The 22951-nt window shown below is 39.1% G+C and overlaps 1 protein-coding gene across 2 annotated transcripts; it reads right to left on the bottom strand.

The window, feature by feature from the left end:
• Positions 1-1033: 1033 nt before the first annotated feature.
• PIMREG (PICALM interacting mitotic regulator) lies at positions 1034-21961 on the bottom strand. Of its 2 annotated transcripts, none has more exons than XM_075196780.1 (5): positions 21787-21961; positions 17810-18110; positions 7395-7732; positions 6691-6786; positions 1034-2337 (listed from the first exon to the last, which is right to left on the bottom strand). In XM_075196780.1, exons 2-5 carry the CDS (start codon positions 18086-18088, stop codon positions 2178-2180), a joined length of 873 nt encoding a protein of 290 aa, XP_075052881.1. In that variant the 5' UTR covers positions 18089-18110; positions 21787-21961; the 3' UTR covers positions 1034-2177. The 2 variants fall into 2 exon arrangements, with proteins under 2 accessions (XP_075052881.1, XP_075052880.1); XM_075196779.1 differs by lacking the exon at positions 1034-2337 and adding an exon at positions 5754-5800 and having other exon boundaries at positions 21787-21867.
• Positions 21962-22951: the final 990 nt, after the last annotated feature.

Raw genomic sequence — 22951 nt, 5'->3', positions numbered from 1 at the left:
AGAAAACTGCCTGTGAGCTGTCCAAGAAAAGAGACTGTCAGATGAATGATATATCTCTAGGTCAACTACTTCTACTGGAGAAATACAACGTGAAGTTCAAGAAGAGGTAGTAATATTTGAAATACTCATACCCTCCAGTACATCTATGTCAGAGACTTTAAAACCTGACAACCACCAGGAGAAAATAACTTCTTTAAGAAAAAATAGAGGGAAACCTCCAAGGAGATATACTGAGCAATATGCCAACACTGCATTCTCAGAACCACAGAATTTGTAGGAAGTAAAACTCAGTGACGAAAGGGAATATTGGAAATCAGCCATAGAAAAAGAGATGTGATCTCTGGCTAAGTGGTTAGCACTTCTGCCTCACAGCAAAGGGGTCATGAGTTCAATTCCCGATCATGGCCTTATCTGTGAGGCGTTTGTATGTTCTCTCCGTGTTTGCGTGGGTTTCCTCCGGGTGCTCTGGTTTCCTCCCACACTCCAAAAACATAGTAGTAGGTTAATTGGCTGCTATCAAAATTGACCCAAGTCTGTGTGTGTGTGTGTGTTAGGGAATTTAGACTGTAAGCTCCAATGGGGCAGGGACTGATGCAAGTTCTCTTTACAGCGCTGCGGAATTAGTGGCACTGTATAAATAGCTGATAATGATGATGATGAACAGCAGCTAAAACTGAAACGTGCAGAATTTTTACCATGTCTGAATGTTAGCAGTAGTTCAGTGTGGACATGCAGGAGTGGTGCCAGGCTTTAGGCAGTGGCACCACTGCCTAAAGGATGGCAATTGATAAATCGTACTTCCTATGTAAGTTGAAACTATAATTAAGCCCAAAATCAGTCCCTTGAAACGTATCTGGATTAAAATTGTGATTGGGAACAAGTCAATACATTTTATAAATATTACTTGGCAAAATGTCTCCAGAAAATAAACCTAAAAGCACATTTCAGAAAAAAAGTACAATTTTATTTTATACACTATATTTTAGTTATAAACATACAAAAAAAATACATATTTAGAGACAATATTAGAGAGTACAAAAAGGTGCAAAATATTTTCTTCATAACTAGTGTTAAAATAAAATAGGTAAACAATTATGGCATAATTATAAAATGAATATGGCTTTGATCAAAGCTTATTTGCTTTTTGTCAAAAAAACGTTTTCTAAGAAAATCGTTCTTTATAGAACCTTCATGATCAACAATGGCAAAATCAAGTCAAGTCTCTACAGCATTGCAGGATAACATTATAGGCTTGCCTTTAAGGTAGATATTTAAAGGCACTATCACCTCATTTTATTTGTTTAATGCACAAATCAGTATGTGTGATTGTTCTATCATTTTATATGCTTGTGATACAGGCTTAGGGGCATATTTATTAAACTGCGGGTTTGAAAAAGTGGAGATGTTACCTATAGCAACCAATCAGATTCTAGCTATTATTTTGTAGAATGTACTAACTAAATGATAACTAGAATCTGATTGGTTGCTATAGGCAACATCTCCACTTTTTCAATCCCACAGTTTAGTAAATGTAGCCCTTAGTCTCCACACTATGGTCCATCCATATTGACTCATGTCCTGCCTGCCTTCCCACCTTCTGCATAACTTCCTTTTGGATTCTGGATAATGCAGCCCTAACACTAAAAAAACCCTGAACAATAGGGGAAGCCTTGCAAAGCATTTCAATTTTACCCCAGATCAAAAAGTGTAGTCTATTTTTTATTCAATTTCCACTTTAATTCTATTCCTTCAAAATTGAATCGGGCTTCTTTGAATCCATAAGATTGTACAAAAAGATAATAGTAATGAAAAATATTGGATTGCTAGCGTATAATACGTAGCCTAAAGTCTCAAAAATATATTTGAATCCATAAGGTTGTACAAAGATATAATAATATAAAATACTGGATTGCCAGTGTATAATATGTTGCGTATATTCGCAAACATATATTGTAACCAATAACTCAAAGATTGAAAATACTGTAGTTTAGAAAGCAAATAGGTAGTAGGAGTTGCATGCGCTTTGTTGCCCAGTTATTAAACAGCTTAAATGTACCTTTGCTGAAACTGCAAACGATACACAAGCTTTCACACATTGCTGTAGTTATTAATAGTCATATGGATTTATACATATATAAAAAAACAACACCACATTGCTGGTTACACATAGCATTTTGTCAACGGGCACCTATGTTGCCAATACTGGTTAAAGCCATCTCAGTCCAGCCTTCAAGAGTATGTTGAAGTCGCCTGGTACTTCTCCAAGAAACCCGAGAACGGCGGGCACAACGCAGGTTGTTAGCCATTAAATTGTGATAATTCAAAATAGCTTCTTTTCTGAGAAAAGAACACAAAACGATCAATATTTTTAAATAAGCTTGTAAAAGCATGAATAAATAAATATTGTTCAGTGACCTAAAACAAGGTCAGCATTTTCCATTTCATGGTTGAATAAAAAGAATAGTAAACATGATTTTTTTTAAAATAAAAATAAAATGCACATAATAATTCATGGAAAGGGAGAAGAAAGGTATTCAACAGCAAGGCAGCATTCATGGCAGGGTTTTTACTGTTCCATTCAGAGCATAAGACGCAGGTCACCGTTTTATGGTATAAGAGATCCGTCCTCTCTGGCAAAAAAAGCCCTTTTACTTTGTAGCTTGTCCACTATGCGAGCATACAATGCAGGTATGATGCTCACACACATGACATTAAGGCCATTATGCTATTTTCTCACAGATGAGAGGTTCTCTTCAAAAGCAGTATTATTTGGATCATATCACGCAGAGCCCAGCACACCATGAGCACTGCTTTTCATGCTGTATTCCGGGCACAGGAACACACATTAATAGTACACAAAGCACTATATAAAAAGGCCATTTCCCCACATGACATGTTCTTTTTAAAGCAAAAAAACTGGGCCAGCAGTGTTGCATGAAGTTTGCTTCAAGTTACCTTATGCTTGCTTTTGGATGCTAAATGCGATACGAATCATATTTGCTTTATTGTCAGTAAAACTCCCAAAATTATATATGGGGTAGTTATATAAGGTTACTGTATTTTGGACATTTTTTTTTTAATATGTTATATGCCCATAATATTAAATTAACTCTGACACTTGGTGTCCCCTAGCAATGGAACACTGACACTTGGTGTCCCCTAGCAATGGAACACTGACACTTGGTGTCCCCTAGCAATGGAACACTGACACTTGGTGTCCCCTAGCAATGGAACACTGTTTGCCATCTCTGCAGCTCACAATACTATCCCAGGTTATATGTTGGACTAGGGCGCCCCGCCCATGCATCCTGGTCAGCCAGGACAGTCGCCTTTTTTTCTAAATGCCTAATCTTTAAAGGCGATACCTATTTTCTCATAAGTCAGACACCTGAGGAACTCAAATTAACAGTACATGTGAAAATATATGTTCCTATAGCATATTTGTCTTATTTGGGACATAAAAAGAACTATGGGGTGGATCTTATGGTGTGAGCAACCTTTGGGTCAAGTGGATGGAAGAGGGATGCCTAGATGCCTCAGCACAGTGGTTCAAACCACCACCTGAATATATACAGTGTACAAGATTGGTCAGATCTGCCCACAAGTATTCGCAGAAACACAAAGGTAACCTACAAGTGCAGTTTAACTTGACTTCAACCATTTTATCTATACTATACTAATCAGGTAGAGGTGCTCCACATTTGTATTTTTGGATCAACTTTGTAAGAACATGCAGCCACAGCTCCAGTTGTAATAGTGGGACATTGTAATTAGCTATTGTGTCACTGTTGGTGACTAATGGTAAAGTGTGCATAATCTATTATTTAAAAATGGTCTCTATATATTCCCATTAAGGTATAGTGATAATTTTTAAGAGATCAACCATACACAGAGGAGCCAGTGCCGATTCCGACACCATATACTGTGCGCACTACAAATATTCCTACATCTATACAACCGTTTAAAGCTGCTACTTTCAGTGTGTTTATATCTTCTGTTTTACACATACAATAAAGTCACTTATACAAGTCAGTTGGTGTACAATCGGTTTCTTCAACTTTATTTAGCCACCAAACTTTGTCTTATGGCTGATTATATAAAACATTCACTGTGCTAGATAATTTCATATCATCTTTAGGTTTAGGAACTGTGTAATAAGAGTAGGAAATGATATCTGGTTTCATATGGTAAAGGAAGTGAAGTATCCTCCATAGGCAGCAATGGTAACAAATTACCAGAGCAAAAGGAAGAAAGCCTGAATCCTTTATAAAGCTATAATGTCTGGAAAGTATATGTGCCTTATCAAATCTAAAAAATTGCAAAGTGGAATTTAAGATATTTGACATGGTGTCTACCACGGCTAGTGTCAGCTATAGTTTTATGTAGTGTCCCAGAACACACAGAACAGAGGCCATCATTACTAAATAGAATGTACTTTATACTGAAATACTATTATATAGGAACTGAATGTACCAATCTCAATTTCATGACATTTCATAAAAGGAAGTAAAATTGCTGCTCCACCAGGATTTGCATATTGTATAATTCAACGTTTCAAAGAAAAAGAGCCTTGGTAAAAATTTGTGCATTTCAAAGTCATGTCTGACATACAAAAGACCATTTCACTGAACGGTCTAGTGTGACGGTTAACGGCATAGCTCCTTTATTGTCTGACAGAAAGGGGGAAAAAATGTGTAATACTGGAAAGCGGAGCACAGAACCTACTAGAGATCAGCAACAATGCTGACCATTCACGCTTCAATAGCACAGTGCATAAGAATATGATGCCAGTAATGGTCCTATCTAAATGTTCGTAAAATGTGGCCGGTGTGTCCGGTCATCTTCTGACCACAATAGCTGGGCCCAATGAGTCCTGAAGTGACACAGCTATCAGACGCATCTTGTTCAATTTGCCAAAATTTGACATTAATCCTGTTGCCCTTCCACTGAGAAGCAGGATTGGCCCAGGTGTAACCAGAATATAGTTTTCAAGCTTTTCATGTAGGACAACCCTTTACTTAGTATAGACTTTATTCTTTCTTACACAAAGCCACAGTAGTAGCCATAGCTGGACAGTAGTTTCAATACAACTAAATGGTAAGACTTTTCTCAGGTTATAAGGCTTATTTAAAAGGGGTTGTACATTTAAGTAGCATAAAATACTGTCTGCAGATTTGGCTGGGAGTGCGTTGAAGAAGGGGAGGTGTTGAACTGAGATAAGTGAAAATGCAGCGGGACAGGCCCTTTCACAGACATGCAGAGTTCTATACCCTTCGAGTTTCAACATTCCGCACTGTATTTGTAATTTGTATAATTAAAGAGTTGGGACAGGACTGTCAATTCTCCAGCTCCGTGGCAGTGTAGGAGCAGGAATGCCAAATTCCGCACACAAAGCATGCCAAACATGCGGCTGTATGCATAACAAGGTGAATTTTTGTGAACGAGAAGTCCGATTGGTTGATTCCCCACAGCAGCTTGTGCCCTATTGTTCATTTTGATGCAGCGGACAAGAACAAATCACCGAAATTGGAGAATTGCTTCATAAAACATAACATGCTCAATATTTTATCAATACAAACTTTCATAACCCAAGTACAGAAAAAAATAATACGTAAGTTAAAGGGAGAAAATACACAAGTGCTTGAAGAGTTAAATGTAAGTGTCTTTAAAAGCAGAAGGAAAGGATTTGTGGGTTAGTATATAAATCCAGCCCATGCACATATAGGACACACTGAAGAATTCTGGAACTTTACCTGGCGATTAACATCTTCAGTTATCAATGAGAGAAACTGTCATGTCGCTAATAATAGATGGAACAACAATAAATGTCAGCAGAGTTTATCTTTTCTTTGTGTACAGGAGCTCAGATATTACATACATTCTACCATAAAGCTATTTCAGTTATAATAATATGCTTTGCAGTTTAGTGCATTCCTTTACGGTACTCTAACAGGCAGTTTACTGAATACTTTACCAGCAGATACATTATATTGTGTGAGGTTGAAAAGTGCATGAAGAGGGGGCTTATGGGCAATGTATTATGGCTCTCTAACCTAAATATAACTTTGGAGAAGTTCCGATTTAATAGATTGCCCTGACCGATACCTCCCGTGAGCAGCTGCTTAATGCTGCTGCAGTTTCATCGATAACAGGTAAGTGATTCTCCTCTCAGCGACAATACCATTATTTTTTTCCCAGCACATATGTGAATGAACCCTGAAGGACCGCTAAATTTAAACTACAAATTAAAATGAAATATTGAATATAGCAGTAAAAGTTTCTATACTGTTACAGAACTCGAGATGTTTGACATTGAATATGAAACACAGCCAGGTGCAAGTTATTGTTCTCTTTAACTTCAGAGTCAGAAGTTCCCTGCAGGGTCCTTCAATTGGGTTACTGACCAAAGTCCCCATGATCACAGCGGTGTCTCTAATCTCTTCGGATATAATAAGCTCTTGAAACTTTTATATGTTTTTTGCAACTTATTTGTGAGATTTAGTTGTCCTTTAAAGGCTGTATACCAAATGCTATACACTGTATGTTCTCTGGGGATTGAGAAGGTTAAAGGAGGTGTTGGCTTAAGTGGATGTCTCACACAGTCCTAGATAATGCCGTTGTGATTTCAGATTTATGCTTCAGTCAGTGACAGGCTCAAGGGGACAAATCAGACAAATAAATCCAGTTTACCTTTCTTCCTTTAAGATGGCATCATCAAATACCCTAGAGAGGCGTTTTAGCTGCCGGATTCCTGTGGAGACAGTATCTAGGTCTTTGTCAAATTGCCTGCAAAGAAAAAAAAAAAAAGGACAGAGTGAAAAATAAATGACAATGACAAGAAAAAGACTTCCACTAGCATTCTATTCTACGATCTAAGATCATTACAATTATTTAAACATTTACTTACAATAGTTAGATACTGTATATAGGGGTTGGGTTCTAAACGGCGACTGCCCAAACCCCAACGCAAATGTTCCAGACATGATCACTCCGATAGTCGTCTTACCTACAGTGTGGTGATCTCGACTGCTTGTAAAATACACTTCAAACAATTGCGGCGAATCAACAAAAATCACGTCATTTTACAGAGTGACACTGACTATGTTAGTATTACGGTGCTCATTTAAGCAGGTGCAGTGTGTTTATTTTTATTTTTTTTTACAAAACATTCTCCGTTATAGAGGCAGCGTGGCACCTCCGTAAATGAGCACCTTAATATATTCCTGTATATTTCCTTTAAAAAAAAAATGCAAACCGTTTATTCACTCTTGGCATATGAGGTGGGCACTAATTTGTCAAAAACAAATATTTATTCAATGTGTGCAATAATCAATTGTATGTTGCAGCACAGGATAACACTGTCACTTTGCAGACACATTAGATGTGGCACATACCTTCTCCTGTTGAGAGTTGCCGGTGAGGAGTACGGGCTGTTCAGAGAAGCTGCTCTCACAGACCTTCTCAGGTTTAGACTTTCTTTTCCCACCACGTTAGAGAAATTTCTCCATTGCCAGCTTGTTCTTCTGGTACAATGGGAAGTCCTCTTGCTGGACTTTGGCGTGACCCTAATATTTGGACTGGCTTCCTCCACCATCCTGCGACATCTGGGAGTTCTGGGTGTGGAACATTTTTTGCTACTTCTGGGAGTACGGCTTTGTTTTGTGGAACTTTTTATTCGGTCTGGAGATGCTAATAAATAATGATTCGGTTTTTGTCTAGTTTTCTTTATTTTCTGCAAAATAAAAATGCACTTTCAAGTTAATCAGAAATAAAGCGAACACCCAACTTGACATTTTAGCTCCCAAATAACCAATGTAATGGCCTGATTTCGCAAATGTGTTTCCTCCCCGCCCCCCCCCCCTCAAAAAAACTTCTCACAATACCCATTAATAATCTGCTCCTATTGGGTCAGATGAATGGATTAAGAATATTAGTCAATTTATTCCATCTTCCGATCACACCAACAGGCCCAAACATGTCGCCGAACTGGACACTAATCAGGATTGACCCATGTTCTCATCTGAGTAAAATGATGAATATTGTTTAGTAGCTTATCACCATTAGGCCCTCTTAATTTAAAAAAAACAATGTTTGGTTTGTCTACAATTTTCAAATTATATTTCCTTATCAGTGCCAGATATTGTAAGGAACGTTAACTTTAGGTGTTGCAAATTTCCAGGGGCAAAAATGTTGATTGTCCAGGAAAAATTGGGACACATAGGAACTCAACTTTAGGGTTAATAATTTAAATTTCTCTGAGATCATGCCAGAGCCTGAATGTAAGGACCCATGACATAGTTTTGGAAGGCATAGTTGTCACCATGTATTGGTAAATATAGAATAACATTGAACGTGATGGGAGCAGCTGACTCCTGTATCACTGAACTGTTTAGTAGAAGTGTGTTTAGTTTTCTTCTGAAGTTAAGAGGAAAAGAGAATTACAAATAAGATATTAATAAATAAAATAAAAAAAGAAAAGGAGATATATTGGACTTTATCTGAACACAAACACAAAAGTGGAAGCTGCTCAAATCAATTTATAGGCCATAACAGGTGCTGAAAGGGTGGGGTTATCCTGCAAGGAACATACACACAACTTTATCTGAACACTGCTGGACTGACATGGCTGTTTTTTTAGTCTTCTGGAGAAAGCGGGTATTTTTTGGAATTTAAAACACATTTACTTGCTATGCCAAGACACAACCAATGCTACTGTGTGTGCATTTGTGTATTTTTTTTTTTATTTAACAGTAGAATTAACATTTACAATTACTGACAGTAGACCATGGCAATAATGTAATTTTAAGAATTTAGACATTGTATAATTATGTAGTGTAAAGCATTACAACTTTTCTTTTTATTAGAGAGAATATCTTTTTTTTCCTCACTGTGTAAAAGTTTTCAAGCTATATCCCATAATCCCACAGCTGGGAATTGCTTGGCTGTTTTTGGTCCAGAGAGCAATTTGTGCAGCTTCTTTTTCCTTTTATGGGTCTACTAAAGCACTCCTAGTTTGAACATCTTAAGGGATTACTTCCTCACATAGCAGACACAATTTAATGTGGCTGTGACTGATGCTATCAATCTCTGATGTTTAAAAATAACGCAATATGCTTTCCAGAAGAAACAGAGTGCCCAAGATATTCATCTCAATATATTCAACATATATTCCAACTACAAAGGCTTCAGACAACAAATGTTAAGACAATCTGTACTTCTAAAAACAATAATTTATATTTCATTGCTGTTCCATTTATTTCAAGCTTTGTACTATTAACGGTGGCTCAATTTGGCAGCCGTGTGCATGTGGCCCCATACCCGGAACCCAGCTGTCAAAGACAGCCTCTGATGTGGCCAGGAACTGTTACTTTTGAGACCAGGCCACTAAATTTCTTAAACAGCATTGTAAGTAAATGCCTCCACCAGGGACCACATTAATGTCTTGTAAAACTCCAGCACATCATTCTCTTGTGTCGTCATGCACATGAGACAGGTATAGACCAGAAATGGGTCGTTGGTCTTCATCCTATCTCAATGTCACAGCTCTGACTTATGCTGTGCTTTATGACAAAGCAAAGAATAAGACTGAATGCGATAGAAGCAGCCAATTTCCACATCCCTAGACCTAAACTACATAACACATGGAGATCAGTCATCACATCTAGCAGTAGTAGGAGAGTGCAATGTACTTTATACCACGTGGTCTCCCCCTCCTACATCTGGACTGAAGGTAAGCAATTTTAAAGCTGGTTTTGGAGCAAGTGGAAAGTCTGAGTGCCAAGTGGAAGGTCTCAAAGTCATGTGGGGGCATTATTTGATTAGCAAAGTGGCTGTTTGGAAGCCTTTTTGGGTATTTATTACTGACATTAAGGGTAATGTAAGATCCTCTTGAAGGTTGGAGGTTCGCATGTGTGGTCCTTGACGTGTAAGAGGTTGCCCATCACGGATGTAGACTGTGAGAAAAAATAAACACACTAGCAGTGGTCTTTAGACATTCAGAAGAGGTTGGAGCCACTCTGTTGCTAAGGATGCTAGCGGTGACTCGGCTTGTGTTATCCCCGACAGCAATCCATTGTTGCATAGGGCAACATGAGAAAAAACCCTACCACCGTCCAAAACACCCATTCTCGCCTACAATAAGGCTTTTCATTCTTTGATAAATCGGCCCAATAGTGTACAATCTGATATGAGGCTGAATTAAAAAAAAATTGTGTTCATTTGATCTATGGCACTGCAGTAAAGTCATGTTTTGGCTGTATGGTGCTACAGAATTTGGGATGCAAACTCTTAATGCAAAGCCATAGTGTGGTTAAATGAATGCAAATTTTTATGTTGTTGCAAAGCATCACTACTGTCTACGGCCAGCCTCGGACTGGCCCGCCGGACAGCCGGTCAATCCACCGGTAGGCCCAGCGGGGTTGAAGCTCCGCCCCCTCCGTTGTTAGGGCGGAGCTTGATGTTGAACTTTGTTTAGATGGCGGCGGCGGTCACATCTCCTGTAACCACACTACCGCGCAGATGCAGAGAGCCCAGGCGCGGTAGTGTGTTTTTCAGCAGTTTGAGCAGGGGAGGAGGACGTCCTGATATCAACATACTGATCCAAGGTCAGTTTGGTCATCATAGGTTCATGCAACACTGGACGCAATAGACCACGCCCCCTCTGACGCTGCAGAGTTTCCCCGGGTTATCTGAAGCCCAGCCAGTTTGATCGTGGCTGGGATACAGAAGCTGGATACTGCCGTTTGATCGAGGAAACATATGGACTGAAAGATACCTTTTTAACATACAAAATGTGAGTGTTTTTAACCCCATGTTTTAACTTAATAAATAGAGAACGTAAAACACCATGAGATCTTTCTCTGTTCTCTCCCTGGTCTCCCATATGTGCACTCTGGTGAGGAGAAGAAACAGGTTTAGAGGGGAGTAAAAGTACATCGTGGTGGTGCTTTTTGAAGCAAGAGGACACATTATTCAAATACTGTATGGAATAGAAAAGGTCACATTGATGTAAGTTTACCATCTGGGACATCGGTATAGGTGGAACTAGAAGACCAACATCCTTTAATGACTTTGGGACCGTTTTCCCCTTGACTTATTCATTGACCCAATCCTTGTGTTTCTTTACCCTTCCCCCATTTGCGCCCGTCCTTTGATATTTATATTCTCTTTCATACAACACTGGCAGCATACCAGCATATATGGAATAAATGTGACAGGCTTTGGATGGGCTGTATTCTGTTCATTTTTTTGTTTTTTAAAATTTCCCTTCTCAACAAGCATTCATTGGTGAAGTACGCAACCGTAGTAGCACTGATGCTGTGTGTATGGTCTTTGACGAGTGGCATATTCTGTAAGAGTCCTTAAAAAATAATTATAACAAAGAGTCATTTTAATAATCAGACTGTGTATACAAGATCTGGCAAATGAAGGGTGCTTTTCATGTAGTCTAGTATTCCAATTGCATCCAGTTGAAAATATAATCATTCAGGGTTGTATAATATGTTGGTCTATATTGTATGTTAGTGTAGAAAGGCACATGCATAGGAGAACATAATTATATTTATATATTTTTCCTTTTGCCTATTGTGCATTCTTTTTGATGGTTGTCCTGTTTAGAATTTAGGGGTGATATAGTGAAAGTATTATAGGCATATATCAACCGTATTTAAAATGAAATTAGATGGATTTCACTGAGATTAGTTGAGAATTACAATCACTTGTTTTTTTATGAATTGACTTTTATTCCAGGACATGTCACAGCAACAACAGGTTGGTAACCATTGTACTAAAAAATTAATTGTGCAGTTTATGTCTTCTAATTGATGATGTTATTATTTGGTTTGTGTAGCCCTTGTAATGGCTTTTAATAAGCTCAATACATGATGGGCAATAACAACATATGAGGCGAGGGTTGGAGGTAACCAAATGATGCACTTATCATAAGTAACTGTCTTGGTGCATTAGGAGACGACAGGAGCTGGTACTGGAGTTTCTTCCAAACCACAAGTGTTTTATTAATGGGTCCCATGTAGTTCCCTACCAGTAGAATGGGCAGGGTCTAATGCAAAAGGTGCACATTTAAAATAGTGCTATAAGTTGTCCTCCATAGCCTGACCACACCCCCTTTACTGGCCACACCCACTCCTAAAGTTGGCCACACCCCAATATAGTGGGCCCCTATCACTGAATTCCCCCGGTGGGCCCTTCATGCCCCAGTCCGACACTGTCTACGGCCCTTACTGGTCAATTCTGTGAGTTTATTTGTTATTATGATACTACCCTGCTTGCATGTTTTGATTTGTGATCATCAAAAGGCAATTTATCATTATATTTAACAGATATAATGTCATACTCCTCTTTCGATTAAATTACTTTTAGTCCACAGAAAAAAAATGGCCTCTGCATGGTCACGATAGTAACATTATCAGTAATTTCCCAGAGTGTAGGTAAACCCAGGAACCTCCAAGGGGAATCTGTCTCAGAACCTGACTCCTTTACAGCACTGAAAGATCTAGTGTAACCTGGACATAACAGTAACTTGTATGTCAACAATTATATGCATTGTGCTTCACACTGCACACTCTTATTTGTTCAGGAATGAATTTGGGCACTTATACTTTGATCTAAATGTATACTTAAGTGAACCTGTTACCATAAACTAGCAAATGCATACTACATAGAGCTACCTATTTATCATACTAGCCAGGATTCAAAAAAGCTTAATTTATTTTATTGTGTCTTTATGCTCTTTTTTATTGCTATCTCTAAGAACCACGCCAAGAAGGAGCATTGTCCAAGGCATAAATCATCATCTATGGCCAACTGTGGAGTTGAAAATGTCCATGTAAACACTCTAATAGAAGGCTGACTAATAGAACAGGAATATGATATACATGTTACTTACACTGCAATTTATTCCATAAATTGCTACTAAACCTATGCATACACTAGGAATTGTGACATCACTGAGGCATGAAGTACATAGTGCCAGAGTAATTGAAAAGCTGCCTTCTCACAGATATTGGTTCATCTTAAAGAACGGATGCATCCACAGTGAGTAGGTACATTATAAGTTGCTAGAACATAACTGATGACAATTGCCCTAAGGCCCAATCTACAAAAGCTTTTGTAAATGGCTAAGAATTTGTCTACGCACATGGTTGACCAAACTAAACATCAAGTCTCACTCCAGTACCAATGACTGCACATCAATGCCAATGCAACCAACAGCTGACAGGTGACAGATTCAGCAAGTTTTCTAGTAGTGTGAAATGAAAGCAGGAACCTGCCCCTCTAGCTTTGGGAAGCGATATGACAAGAAGATTGTCAAAAATATAAATTGTAGACAGCGTACTAGACAAAACCTTGGATATATTTTTACTTTTCAAATAGACTTTAGTATGTGTGAGAAGAAAGCTTTAAGATCAGAACAAGAATGGTAATTATAAACCAACAACCATGAAATGTTTTGAATTTTTGGCTGATTGACAGTCCATTGTAGATAAATACATTCACATTGCACTTGAGACAAGTGGTCAGATATTCTTATCTTTGCTTGCAGATCCTTAAAGGTTGCACAGGATGTTGAAGGGTATAAAGAGTTCTACAAATATTTTGATTAACATAACAGACACATTCCACAAATACTTCACATTGTCCCGCCCAAGGTCTCAGTGGGAACAATTTATATACTGGATAGAACATTTCTGAACAAAAGGTGAAAGGACGTGATAATCTTCTCAGTTTATATTGAAATGAGGACATTATTATGTTATTGTATTCAAGATACAATATTTTATGTATTTATTTTTATTCCTTTAGGGAACATAAAACCAGACAGAAGATTATAGTGTGGCTCCTGTTCACAAACTTTTGACATGTGAAAGTACAAGAAAGCCTTTTTACTGGAGGAGGGAACTAAAAAGAATGTTCCTTGCCCAAAGGTCAACATCCTCTAGAAAGTTTTGCTTCACTCCTTTTCCACTATTTTTTCATATTTTTATACAGAGATATTTCACAATTACTCAAAATGCAAAAATATGCCAAGTCCTTGCTGGTTTATTTAATGTACAACGCCCTTATTTACAGTGTAAGGAGCAATCAGAGCAGCGCCCGCTGTTTAACTATAAGTCAGGGTGCACCTGCTGGCTGGTCATGTGTGGGATTATAGTTCAAAAGCAGCTGGAGATCGGTCATTGTGCAGAAGGACTAGGTAGCGGGTGTGTGGGTTTCAGCGTGTCCTTATAAAAATGTAGGGACTGGCCACTTAGATTGTGATGGACCCTTTCCTGGGATCATGTTCCTTTACAATGTGAAATACCATTGAAAATACCATGGGGCACATTTATCAATCTTTTCATAAAGTGAAAAATAGTTTTCAATCCTTATGGCATTGATAAGGATTGAACTATTTCTCAAATTTATGAAAAACGCAACAGAGAAATATCTCAGCTCTGCAACTATCGCAACTATAGTTGCAGAGAGAGAGCGCGGTGAGTGACAGGGAGGGATCATGTGATCCCTCCACACATGTGCTGTCCAGCTCTGCTCTTCAGAGCAGAGCTGACAGCATTGGATTTTTTCATTTATGATAATGCTGGCGTACATTAACATGACAGGTTTCCGAAAAAAATGTTTTTTTCTGAACTTGTTAGATTGCAGCCGGGAGCAGTCACCATACTGTAGAACGGTGACTGCTCCCAAAAACGAAAAGGAGTGCAAAGCAGCAGATATCCACAATGTCTGCTGCGATGCACTCTTCTTAAATATGCGAGAGACACAGAGGGAGGTTTTTTTTAATGGTAAGTGCACGATAGTGCACTATCATTATTTGTTAAATATGCCCCTTTATGTGCAGTCCGATGGGTCCAATGTGCAGAACTAGGCATTGTGAAAAACAAAGTCCGATCTGACCCTTACTCAGCTAATCACCTGCAAGTTTCCATCTACTCTACACAGTGAGATTTTCTATCCAAGTTCCTTCATGTATCAAAAACCAGGAACATGATTACTTCCAGGGGCGGATTGGGAACATAAAGTGGCCCTGGAAAAAAATCTGGAAGTGGCCTCATGTGGGCGGGACCAAATCAAGTGTAGGCAGGGCAAACACAAAAAGAGGCGGGATTAATACAAAGTTGATTATGCCATCAAAAGGCTGAATATTGCTAGACTGACCATTACATACCACCGTTGTCCTAACATTCCCACTCATGGGACAGAGCCCTAATTCAGGACTGTCCCGCTGAAACATATTCATGTTTATTTAATAACATGTTGCAGAGGAACTGCCAATATAGAAAAACACAGTTGGCAGACTGTCCTGCTCTCTCCTACCTGTTCTTGTTGCTTTCCCTACCTGTGGTTGCTGGTGTCTCTTGATCAGTTGCCACTTGTCTGGATCCTGGAATGCTGGGGGCCCTATTTGGAAAAAAAATAAGTACATGAAATATATAAAACTCCAACAAGCTCCGGTGTTAAATCAAAAGCACCCACATTTAATAAATAGGCTTCCCTCCAGCCCCAACATTAAAATGCTAGAATTCACATTTAATAAATAAACCTATTTCCCTCCAAACAGCCCCAGCAATAAATTAACAGCATTTACATTTAATAAATATAACCATTTCCCATGACCGTGATGGCATTAAATAATTCATATTTAATAAATAGCCCTCTTCCCAAACTCAGCCCCACATTCAATAGCCCCAAACCACCCCACCATTAAATTACAGGTCCTGTCACCTCACCTTAAATCAATAGACTCCACTAATAAATTAAATAGCACCCACCATTAAATAATTTGCTCCAACTTGCAGTCCACCATTAAATTGCTAGCCTACCTCCCACCCAAATTAAAGTAGAGAACGTCCACAGCTCCAGCAATAAATCAATAACATTTATGTTTAATAAACCTATTTCCAGCAAAAATCACTGGCATCAAATAAATCAAATTCAATTTAATAAATAGACCTCATTCTTCCCAAACTCACCCCCACATTCAATAGCCCCCAAACCATCCCTTCTTAAATAGTCCCAGCTATTAAATTAAATTGCCCCACCATCACTCCACAAACAAAATAGCACCCATTAATTAGCCACCACCTACTTCACACCCATATTACATTGCCACAAGCCCCCTTTGCCAAAACACTACATTGCCACAAGCCCCCTTTGCCAAAACACTACATTGCCACAAGCCCCCCCCCCCTGCAGCCTTCACACACACACACACACACACACATTGTCCTCAGCCCCCCCCTCCCCCTGCTGCCTACACACATGGTCATCACCCCCCCCCCCACCGCCTACACACACACACACATTGCCATCAGCCCTGCCTCCGCTCACACATACACTCACAGGAATCGCCCCCACTCCGCTCACACACACACTAGAATCAGCACCCCGCCGCTGCGCACATACACTCACAGGAATCGGCCCCCCTCCACTCACACACACTGAAATCAGCACCCCGCCGCTGCGCTCCGTTCACTTACCTTTCAGCCGCTTCCAAGCTGTGCTACTCTGCTTACATGGGACGACACCTGTCATATGGTGCACGTCCCATGTGATATCCACTTCTTGTCGGATAGGCCACAGGGGGGGAGCGACAGGTCCCAGGATATAAAAAAAAAAAAAAAAAAATCAAAAGGAAAAGGAAAAAAAAAAACAGACAAGCGGCCTCATTAGGTCATCGGCCTACCGGTAAAGTTCCCGGTAAGGCCTATGACCAATCCGCCCCTGATTACTTCTGTTGTATATTGCCTGCTATGTCTACCAGCCATTTCTGATCTACAAGGTATTCTCCAAACCATTCATAACCAAGATGGAATCTAACATTAAAGGGCTGGTCCATTTATTTGTACATTGCTCAAAAAGTATAAATGCTCATCTTCCCCACGCTAATGGAATTCTTATGTTTTAACAACGATGAGCCTTTGGTTTACTTACCAGATTTCTACCTAATCCTACTACTATGTTTTATTTCCCATTTGTAACGGCCTAATGGGAATATTAAGAAAGCAACGTGGAAGTTATTAAAGGACTTGATGTAGCTTCTATAAAAAGTGCTTTTACATAAAGTTGTTTTATTATTTTAACCCAGAAATACCTGTTGCAGGAGTGTCTATGAATTTCAGTTTAGCGTTCTATTCTCTAAACCTGCAGTGACATCACAGCCCTGTGTGCCAAAATTGTAACAGAAACTTACACCCACCTAGATGCATTGCAAGAATAACCGTAGACTAAACAGTATCTGCATTTTCCCTGTGACCACCAAGCGGACTCAGCAGGCGGAAAGGAGTAGGTCAGATAGCCCTAAGGCTCCATAGTATTACTAGTAAGCAATGCTATCTTCAACCTTAAAGCTCACAAGTACCAGTTTCATTAGCAAATATGTATGTTTGAGTTGAATATATTTAATGGAAGCAGCCATTTGTTTTAAAGTGGAAATGTGCTTTAAGTTAGTACCATAAAATGGTGTATAAGATTTCAGATGCACTAGTAAGTAAAGACATTTTTAGGTTAGGGTTAGAGTACCTTCAAATTTATTTTGCAGGCAATTCCTGCTAAATGACACGCTTATTTCTCAATTTTACTGAATGGCCCCTGCACAAGAATAGGGACAACTAAAGTTAAAAAAAAAACTTGAAATGTAAGAATTTATAGTACAAATAGTTATTATGATAAATCATTTAGACATCCAGTTAAATTGGAAAATTATTTGTTAACAAGACTGCTAGAGGTGAAGCCTCCAATGTCTATCCAAAAGGTTGCTGTGGAGAAATAGCTATTAGATAACAAAATTTACCTGTGACATAGCTCCAAACATGTTCTTTGCTGTAACGGTCATGGACTGCAGGGGGCGCTGCTTCTCTTTTACTCCCACCCTGTCCCAGTCAGGCGTGGCATTTATGTTTATTTCAACCTGCTTAAGAGGCATCCTCTTCCTCAGTGACATGCGCATTGTATTGAGGGAGCTTGAGGAGGACATTTTCCTGAACTTGTCATTCTGAGGACTGTCTAGTTCATCAATATTTTCCAAGATATTGTGATTCCTCCAGCCAACATTATGCAGAATGGAAGACATCTTTCTGTACACTTGACAAACACTGTAAAAAAAAAAAAAAAATTAAAATATAATAAATGGCATAATATACTTTGCAGAAATAAAAGAAGTCTCAAGACATGGTAATAAATAAAAGTAATAAAGCAAAGAACAAACATTCATAGTCAAAGGTGACACACATAAGAGAGACCGAAGGATCAACGTGTAAATATCATAGATAGTTGGTCACACATGATAGTAGAGAAGTGGATTAACCAAGGTAGGAGTTGGTTAGATTATCATCAGCAAGGAGGTTACACTGAAGGCCTAATGACTGAATTAGTTCATTAAGAGAAGATGAATACAGTGAGAAAACCAGATCCATGTGGGACTCAAATATGTCGCGGGAGTGGAAGAGAGGATGTGCAGAAGGTAGAGACACTGTAGGACCACATGGATAGGTAGGAAGTGAACCATGAAAGTAAGGTTTCATGAAGACCAATGGAGCGTAGGATACGAAAGCAGTAGAGAAGGAAGAAGAGGAGGAAAATGGAGAAGTGACCGCCAGACTTTGCTGTAAGTAGATCACTGATCATATTTGTGAGGGCAGTTTCAGTGTAATGTTGGGGGAAGGAGTCCCATTGTAGAGAAGGGAATGAGAGGAAAAAAGCAAAATAAACGGTTATACACAAGTAGTTTGGAGATAAAGGATAGGAGAGAAATCCTTAAAAACAAAGTTTAAATACGTTTCAAAAAAGAAGTTTGTATGGATGTACCCTTAATGAGAACTTGCCAAGCAGCATAGAATAAATTGAGACATATATATATATATATATATATATATATATATATATATAAAATCGCATTAGTGTGTACGTTCCCATGATCATGTTTTATTGTACCAACAGCAAACTGTGTTATTTGTTTTTATGCACTGACTAAAAATCACTATGAACAATGTTGGGCAAATTCTGCAGTGTGTATGTACTCACCACCGGGCAATGTAGGCAGATCTCTATAGAGTTTAGAGTCAAAATCTTCTCTACCGATAGTTAAAACAGATGAAGAGCACAGATCTGAAGGGATTTATTCTGATCGTGTAAAATCGTGTAAGTGTGTACACATGAATAGACATACTGATCGGGACTTTCATTCACTGGTAAAATCGTTAAAGATATCGCATCGGGAGAAATTTTCTGTAGAGTGTACCCAGATTTACTTGCATACACATGTTCTGTACTACCTAGTGGAACACATATGTGTAGTTTTTAAAACAAAGCCTATCCCGTGTCAGTCATCACTATCAGACGGCACTTTAACCTGCCCTGTAGCTGGTGCAAATGATATGGTTTAAACAAAGCGTACTTATGAGAACCCTAGGCCTTGTATTGGAAACATCTATATCAGAATGCCGTTACTGTACGTTGCCTATGTTAGTTCACTCCCTCCTGCCCCTCAAGTCCTAGACTGTCTTAACTGTCATTGGGGGTTGGACATCAATTTGCGTTCATTGGAGTAAGGTCAGTATCTGATAAAGTGCAGAGCTATTTCACGCAAGATAAGCTACCCAAATGGATCAGGCCCAGAGTGTTAAAATAAATGACCCACGCAAACTACATAAAAATTAGTTTTGTGTTGAAATCCCTGTATGCAGAAATATCTTCCTAATAATAATCATTTGGCTGCATCTAGACGGTCAAAACATGCTCTGAGCATGTTTTCTGTAGAATACACCAGACACATGTTCCTGTACATGCTAACATGAAGGTAAAGGGAGGTATTAAATTGGCCAGGTTACTTGTGAAAGTATCACGGCCCGCGCATTATTACCGTTACTATGGTGATAGAGCGCATTATTACCGTTACTATGGTGATAGCGCGCATTATTACCGTTACTATGGTGATAGCGCGCATTATTACCGTTACTATGGTGATAGCGCGCATTATTACCGTTACTATGGTGATAGCGCACATTATTACCGTTACTATGGTGATAGCGCACATTATTACCGTTACTATGGTGATAGCGCACATTATTACCGTTAGGACTGTAATTTCAATGCTGATTTTTGCTTGCAGCTGAAAGAGCTGCAAGCAGAAAGCCACGTTAAAATTACTGTACTGATGATATTAGTGTGAGGGCCGCGTTACTTCCACAAGCAACGCAGCCAATTGAGTTACACACACACATAAAAAGAAATTTGGGCTTAGTGTAATACAAAATATACTTAAACAACAATCCATTAACATTCTCTGACAGTGCCCATGGATTCTGGTCATTCTATCAACTACTCGCACCTTAAGGTACAATAAAAAATATAAAAAAGTACTATAAAGAATATTATTTTTACTTTTTAATAGTTTGATTTTAATAATTTGAATGCAATACTGCCATTTCAAACAGCAGACTCAATAGTAAAGGAAATCACTGAACAAGAAGTTGGTATTTGAAATGAAGTAAAGAAATATGAAATGTTACATAAGTTTCTGATGGAACAGGCTGCTTATAGCACAGGTACAGTGTTCCAGCAATACAATGTTTAAGTTCCGCTTTTCCTTCACTGTATTTACAGAATTAGAGTTGGATGATGACGATCAATTAATTTTGTGGTGTTGCTGGAGTAGGACTGGGAATTCTTATGGCCAAATTTCACTAACAAAACATGCAAAATGTCACAGCCAAATGCAGCGAATATTTCATAACACCGTTTTGACAATTCGCTAACTTCTAGTTATGATGCTTACATTTGGATACATAAGACAACAAGTGCAATTAACCCTTTTAAATGAAAGTCGCACAGTGGCCTAGTGGTTAGCACTTCTCCCTCACAGCACTGGGGTCATGAGTTCACTTCCCAACCATGGCCTTATCTGTGTGGAGTTTGTATGTTCTCCCTGTATGTGCGTGGGTTTCCTCCGGGTGCTCTGGTTTCCTCCCACACTCCAAAAACATACTGGTAGGTTAATTGGCTGCTATCAAAATTGACCCTGGTCTCTTTTTGTCTGTCTGTGTGTCTGTCTATGTTAGGGAATTTAGACTGTAAGTTCCAATGGGGCACTGACTGATGTGAATGAGTTTTCTGTACAGTGCTGCGGAATTAGTGGCGCTATATAAATAACTGATGTTGATGATGATACAAGTTATAGAACACAAGCAACCAATATGGTCCAAGCCTGTGATTTTTTTTTGCTTATGCAAATTTAACAAATATCCAGAAAGAAAACTCAGTGCACAACATAGATGTGTAAACGTAGATATTTAACATATTATAAAATAGAAACAAAAGTAGCTATCAAGCTCTGTGTATAATACAGAGACTGCTCACATCAAAGTTCCAATGAACAGTCCAGAGATGCATCAATCACAATGCAGACCTACCCACATGAGGCACTACAAGTTGTATTGTTTGTATGAACTGTAATTAAGTCACAAAAACAAATCAATAGCAAAATGGTTGTTTTTCTCTTTTAATATCCCCTTGATCCTCTAGCTGTGGATTCTTCAATCAAGATCCACAATAAACAGCGTACAGCAATCAAGTGACTTAATAGGAACACACGTCTCTGGGACAAAGGGCTTGGCTGAATGAGAAAGTACAATATTATAGTTCTGTACATTGCAGACTAGGGGACTTTATTCGGAGAAAGCAAAAAATAACCCTCAAACTAGTTGCATGCTGTAATGATAATAATAATACTATAGAGTAAATAGTATATAACACACAATCATCGCAACTTACCCGCTCGCAGTTAGCTCTATCTCTGTTTGAATATGCCGCCCCAGCACCCCCACCCAAATGTCTCCTCTGCTCCCATTGGTCGGCGTGCTCTGACTTCCCACTGCCCAGTGAAGTTTAACACTTCTGGTACTAGAACACCCAGTCAGTCCATGGCTGCTGCTCCGTGGTCTGTGCACGGCCCGGGAGTTACAGGGTTACACAGCACATAGACTGGGCGGAAGAGGGAGCGGGAGGTGTCTTATAAGTGTGTGTGACCCAAAATAAATATAGCTAATGCCCAGTTCATTTCCAGGGCGGAATTTTAAAAGTTTTCCACCCATATAGAAGGCAGTGGCGCCTAAAAAGCGCCGTCATTATATTGTAGTGATGTGTTTCAGGGAGGGAAAACTGCTTTGCAATATACGTTGTTGTAAATTCGTGCTATTAAACTAACGGCCTTGGTATAAATGTCCCTTCTCTTCTAAATTGTCCCGATTTTATTACTGATGCTTATAAATATACTTCATAAATAATTTCTAAAAGTGTTGTTTAAATGTTCGTTAGCTGACGCCCTATGTATTTTTACGTTTTCATTTTTGGTGGTATATATAGCTGTGCATACGAAGCTTTTTATTTAATAGTTTGTGTTTGAAAGTGGAGATATCTGATTGTTTGTGAAAGATATAAACAGAATCACAGCAACATTTCAGGTGAATCCCTTTAGGTGGTATAGGCTATTTCACGTAGGTGCGATGTTACGGCGATGCAATCTTTGAGTACCACGTCAGGGACAAACGTAGGATTTGTAGAGGGGGGTTTCCACACCACACCACCAGTGGGCATGACCAGCATGTATGGGGGCATGGCTATAATTTTAGACAGTGCTTGGCTGCTCTCCCAACTTTTCCTATCCCCATAATATACATGGGCAATGCTGCGTGCAGTACTGTTAGGTGCTCTCCCTTTTCAAGCAGAGCCGTGTGAAGCGGAAGCAGGGTCCAGCCACCTCAATTATACAGTGCTCCAGGCTTGGAGGGAGGGGGGTTCCAGGCACTAGGAAACCCCCCTCGGTTTGCCTATGCATGTCTGCAGTGTAAATGCACATTCTGCTTATTGGGGAATTTATGGTCTATAAAGAGACCTGGGGGTAAATGTATCAAAGTGCGAGTTTGCCAGCGTGTTTAAA

The sequence above is a fragment of the Mixophyes fleayi genome, chromosome 2 (assembly GCF_038048845.1).
Source record: "Mixophyes fleayi isolate aMixFle1 chromosome 2, aMixFle1.hap1, whole genome shotgun sequence".
NCBI classification, from domain to species: Eukaryota; Metazoa; Chordata; class Amphibia; order Anura; family Limnodynastidae; genus Mixophyes; species Mixophyes fleayi.
The sequence above is the reverse complement of the archived record's forward strand: the minus strand, read 5'-3'. Positions and strand labels throughout refer to the sequence as shown.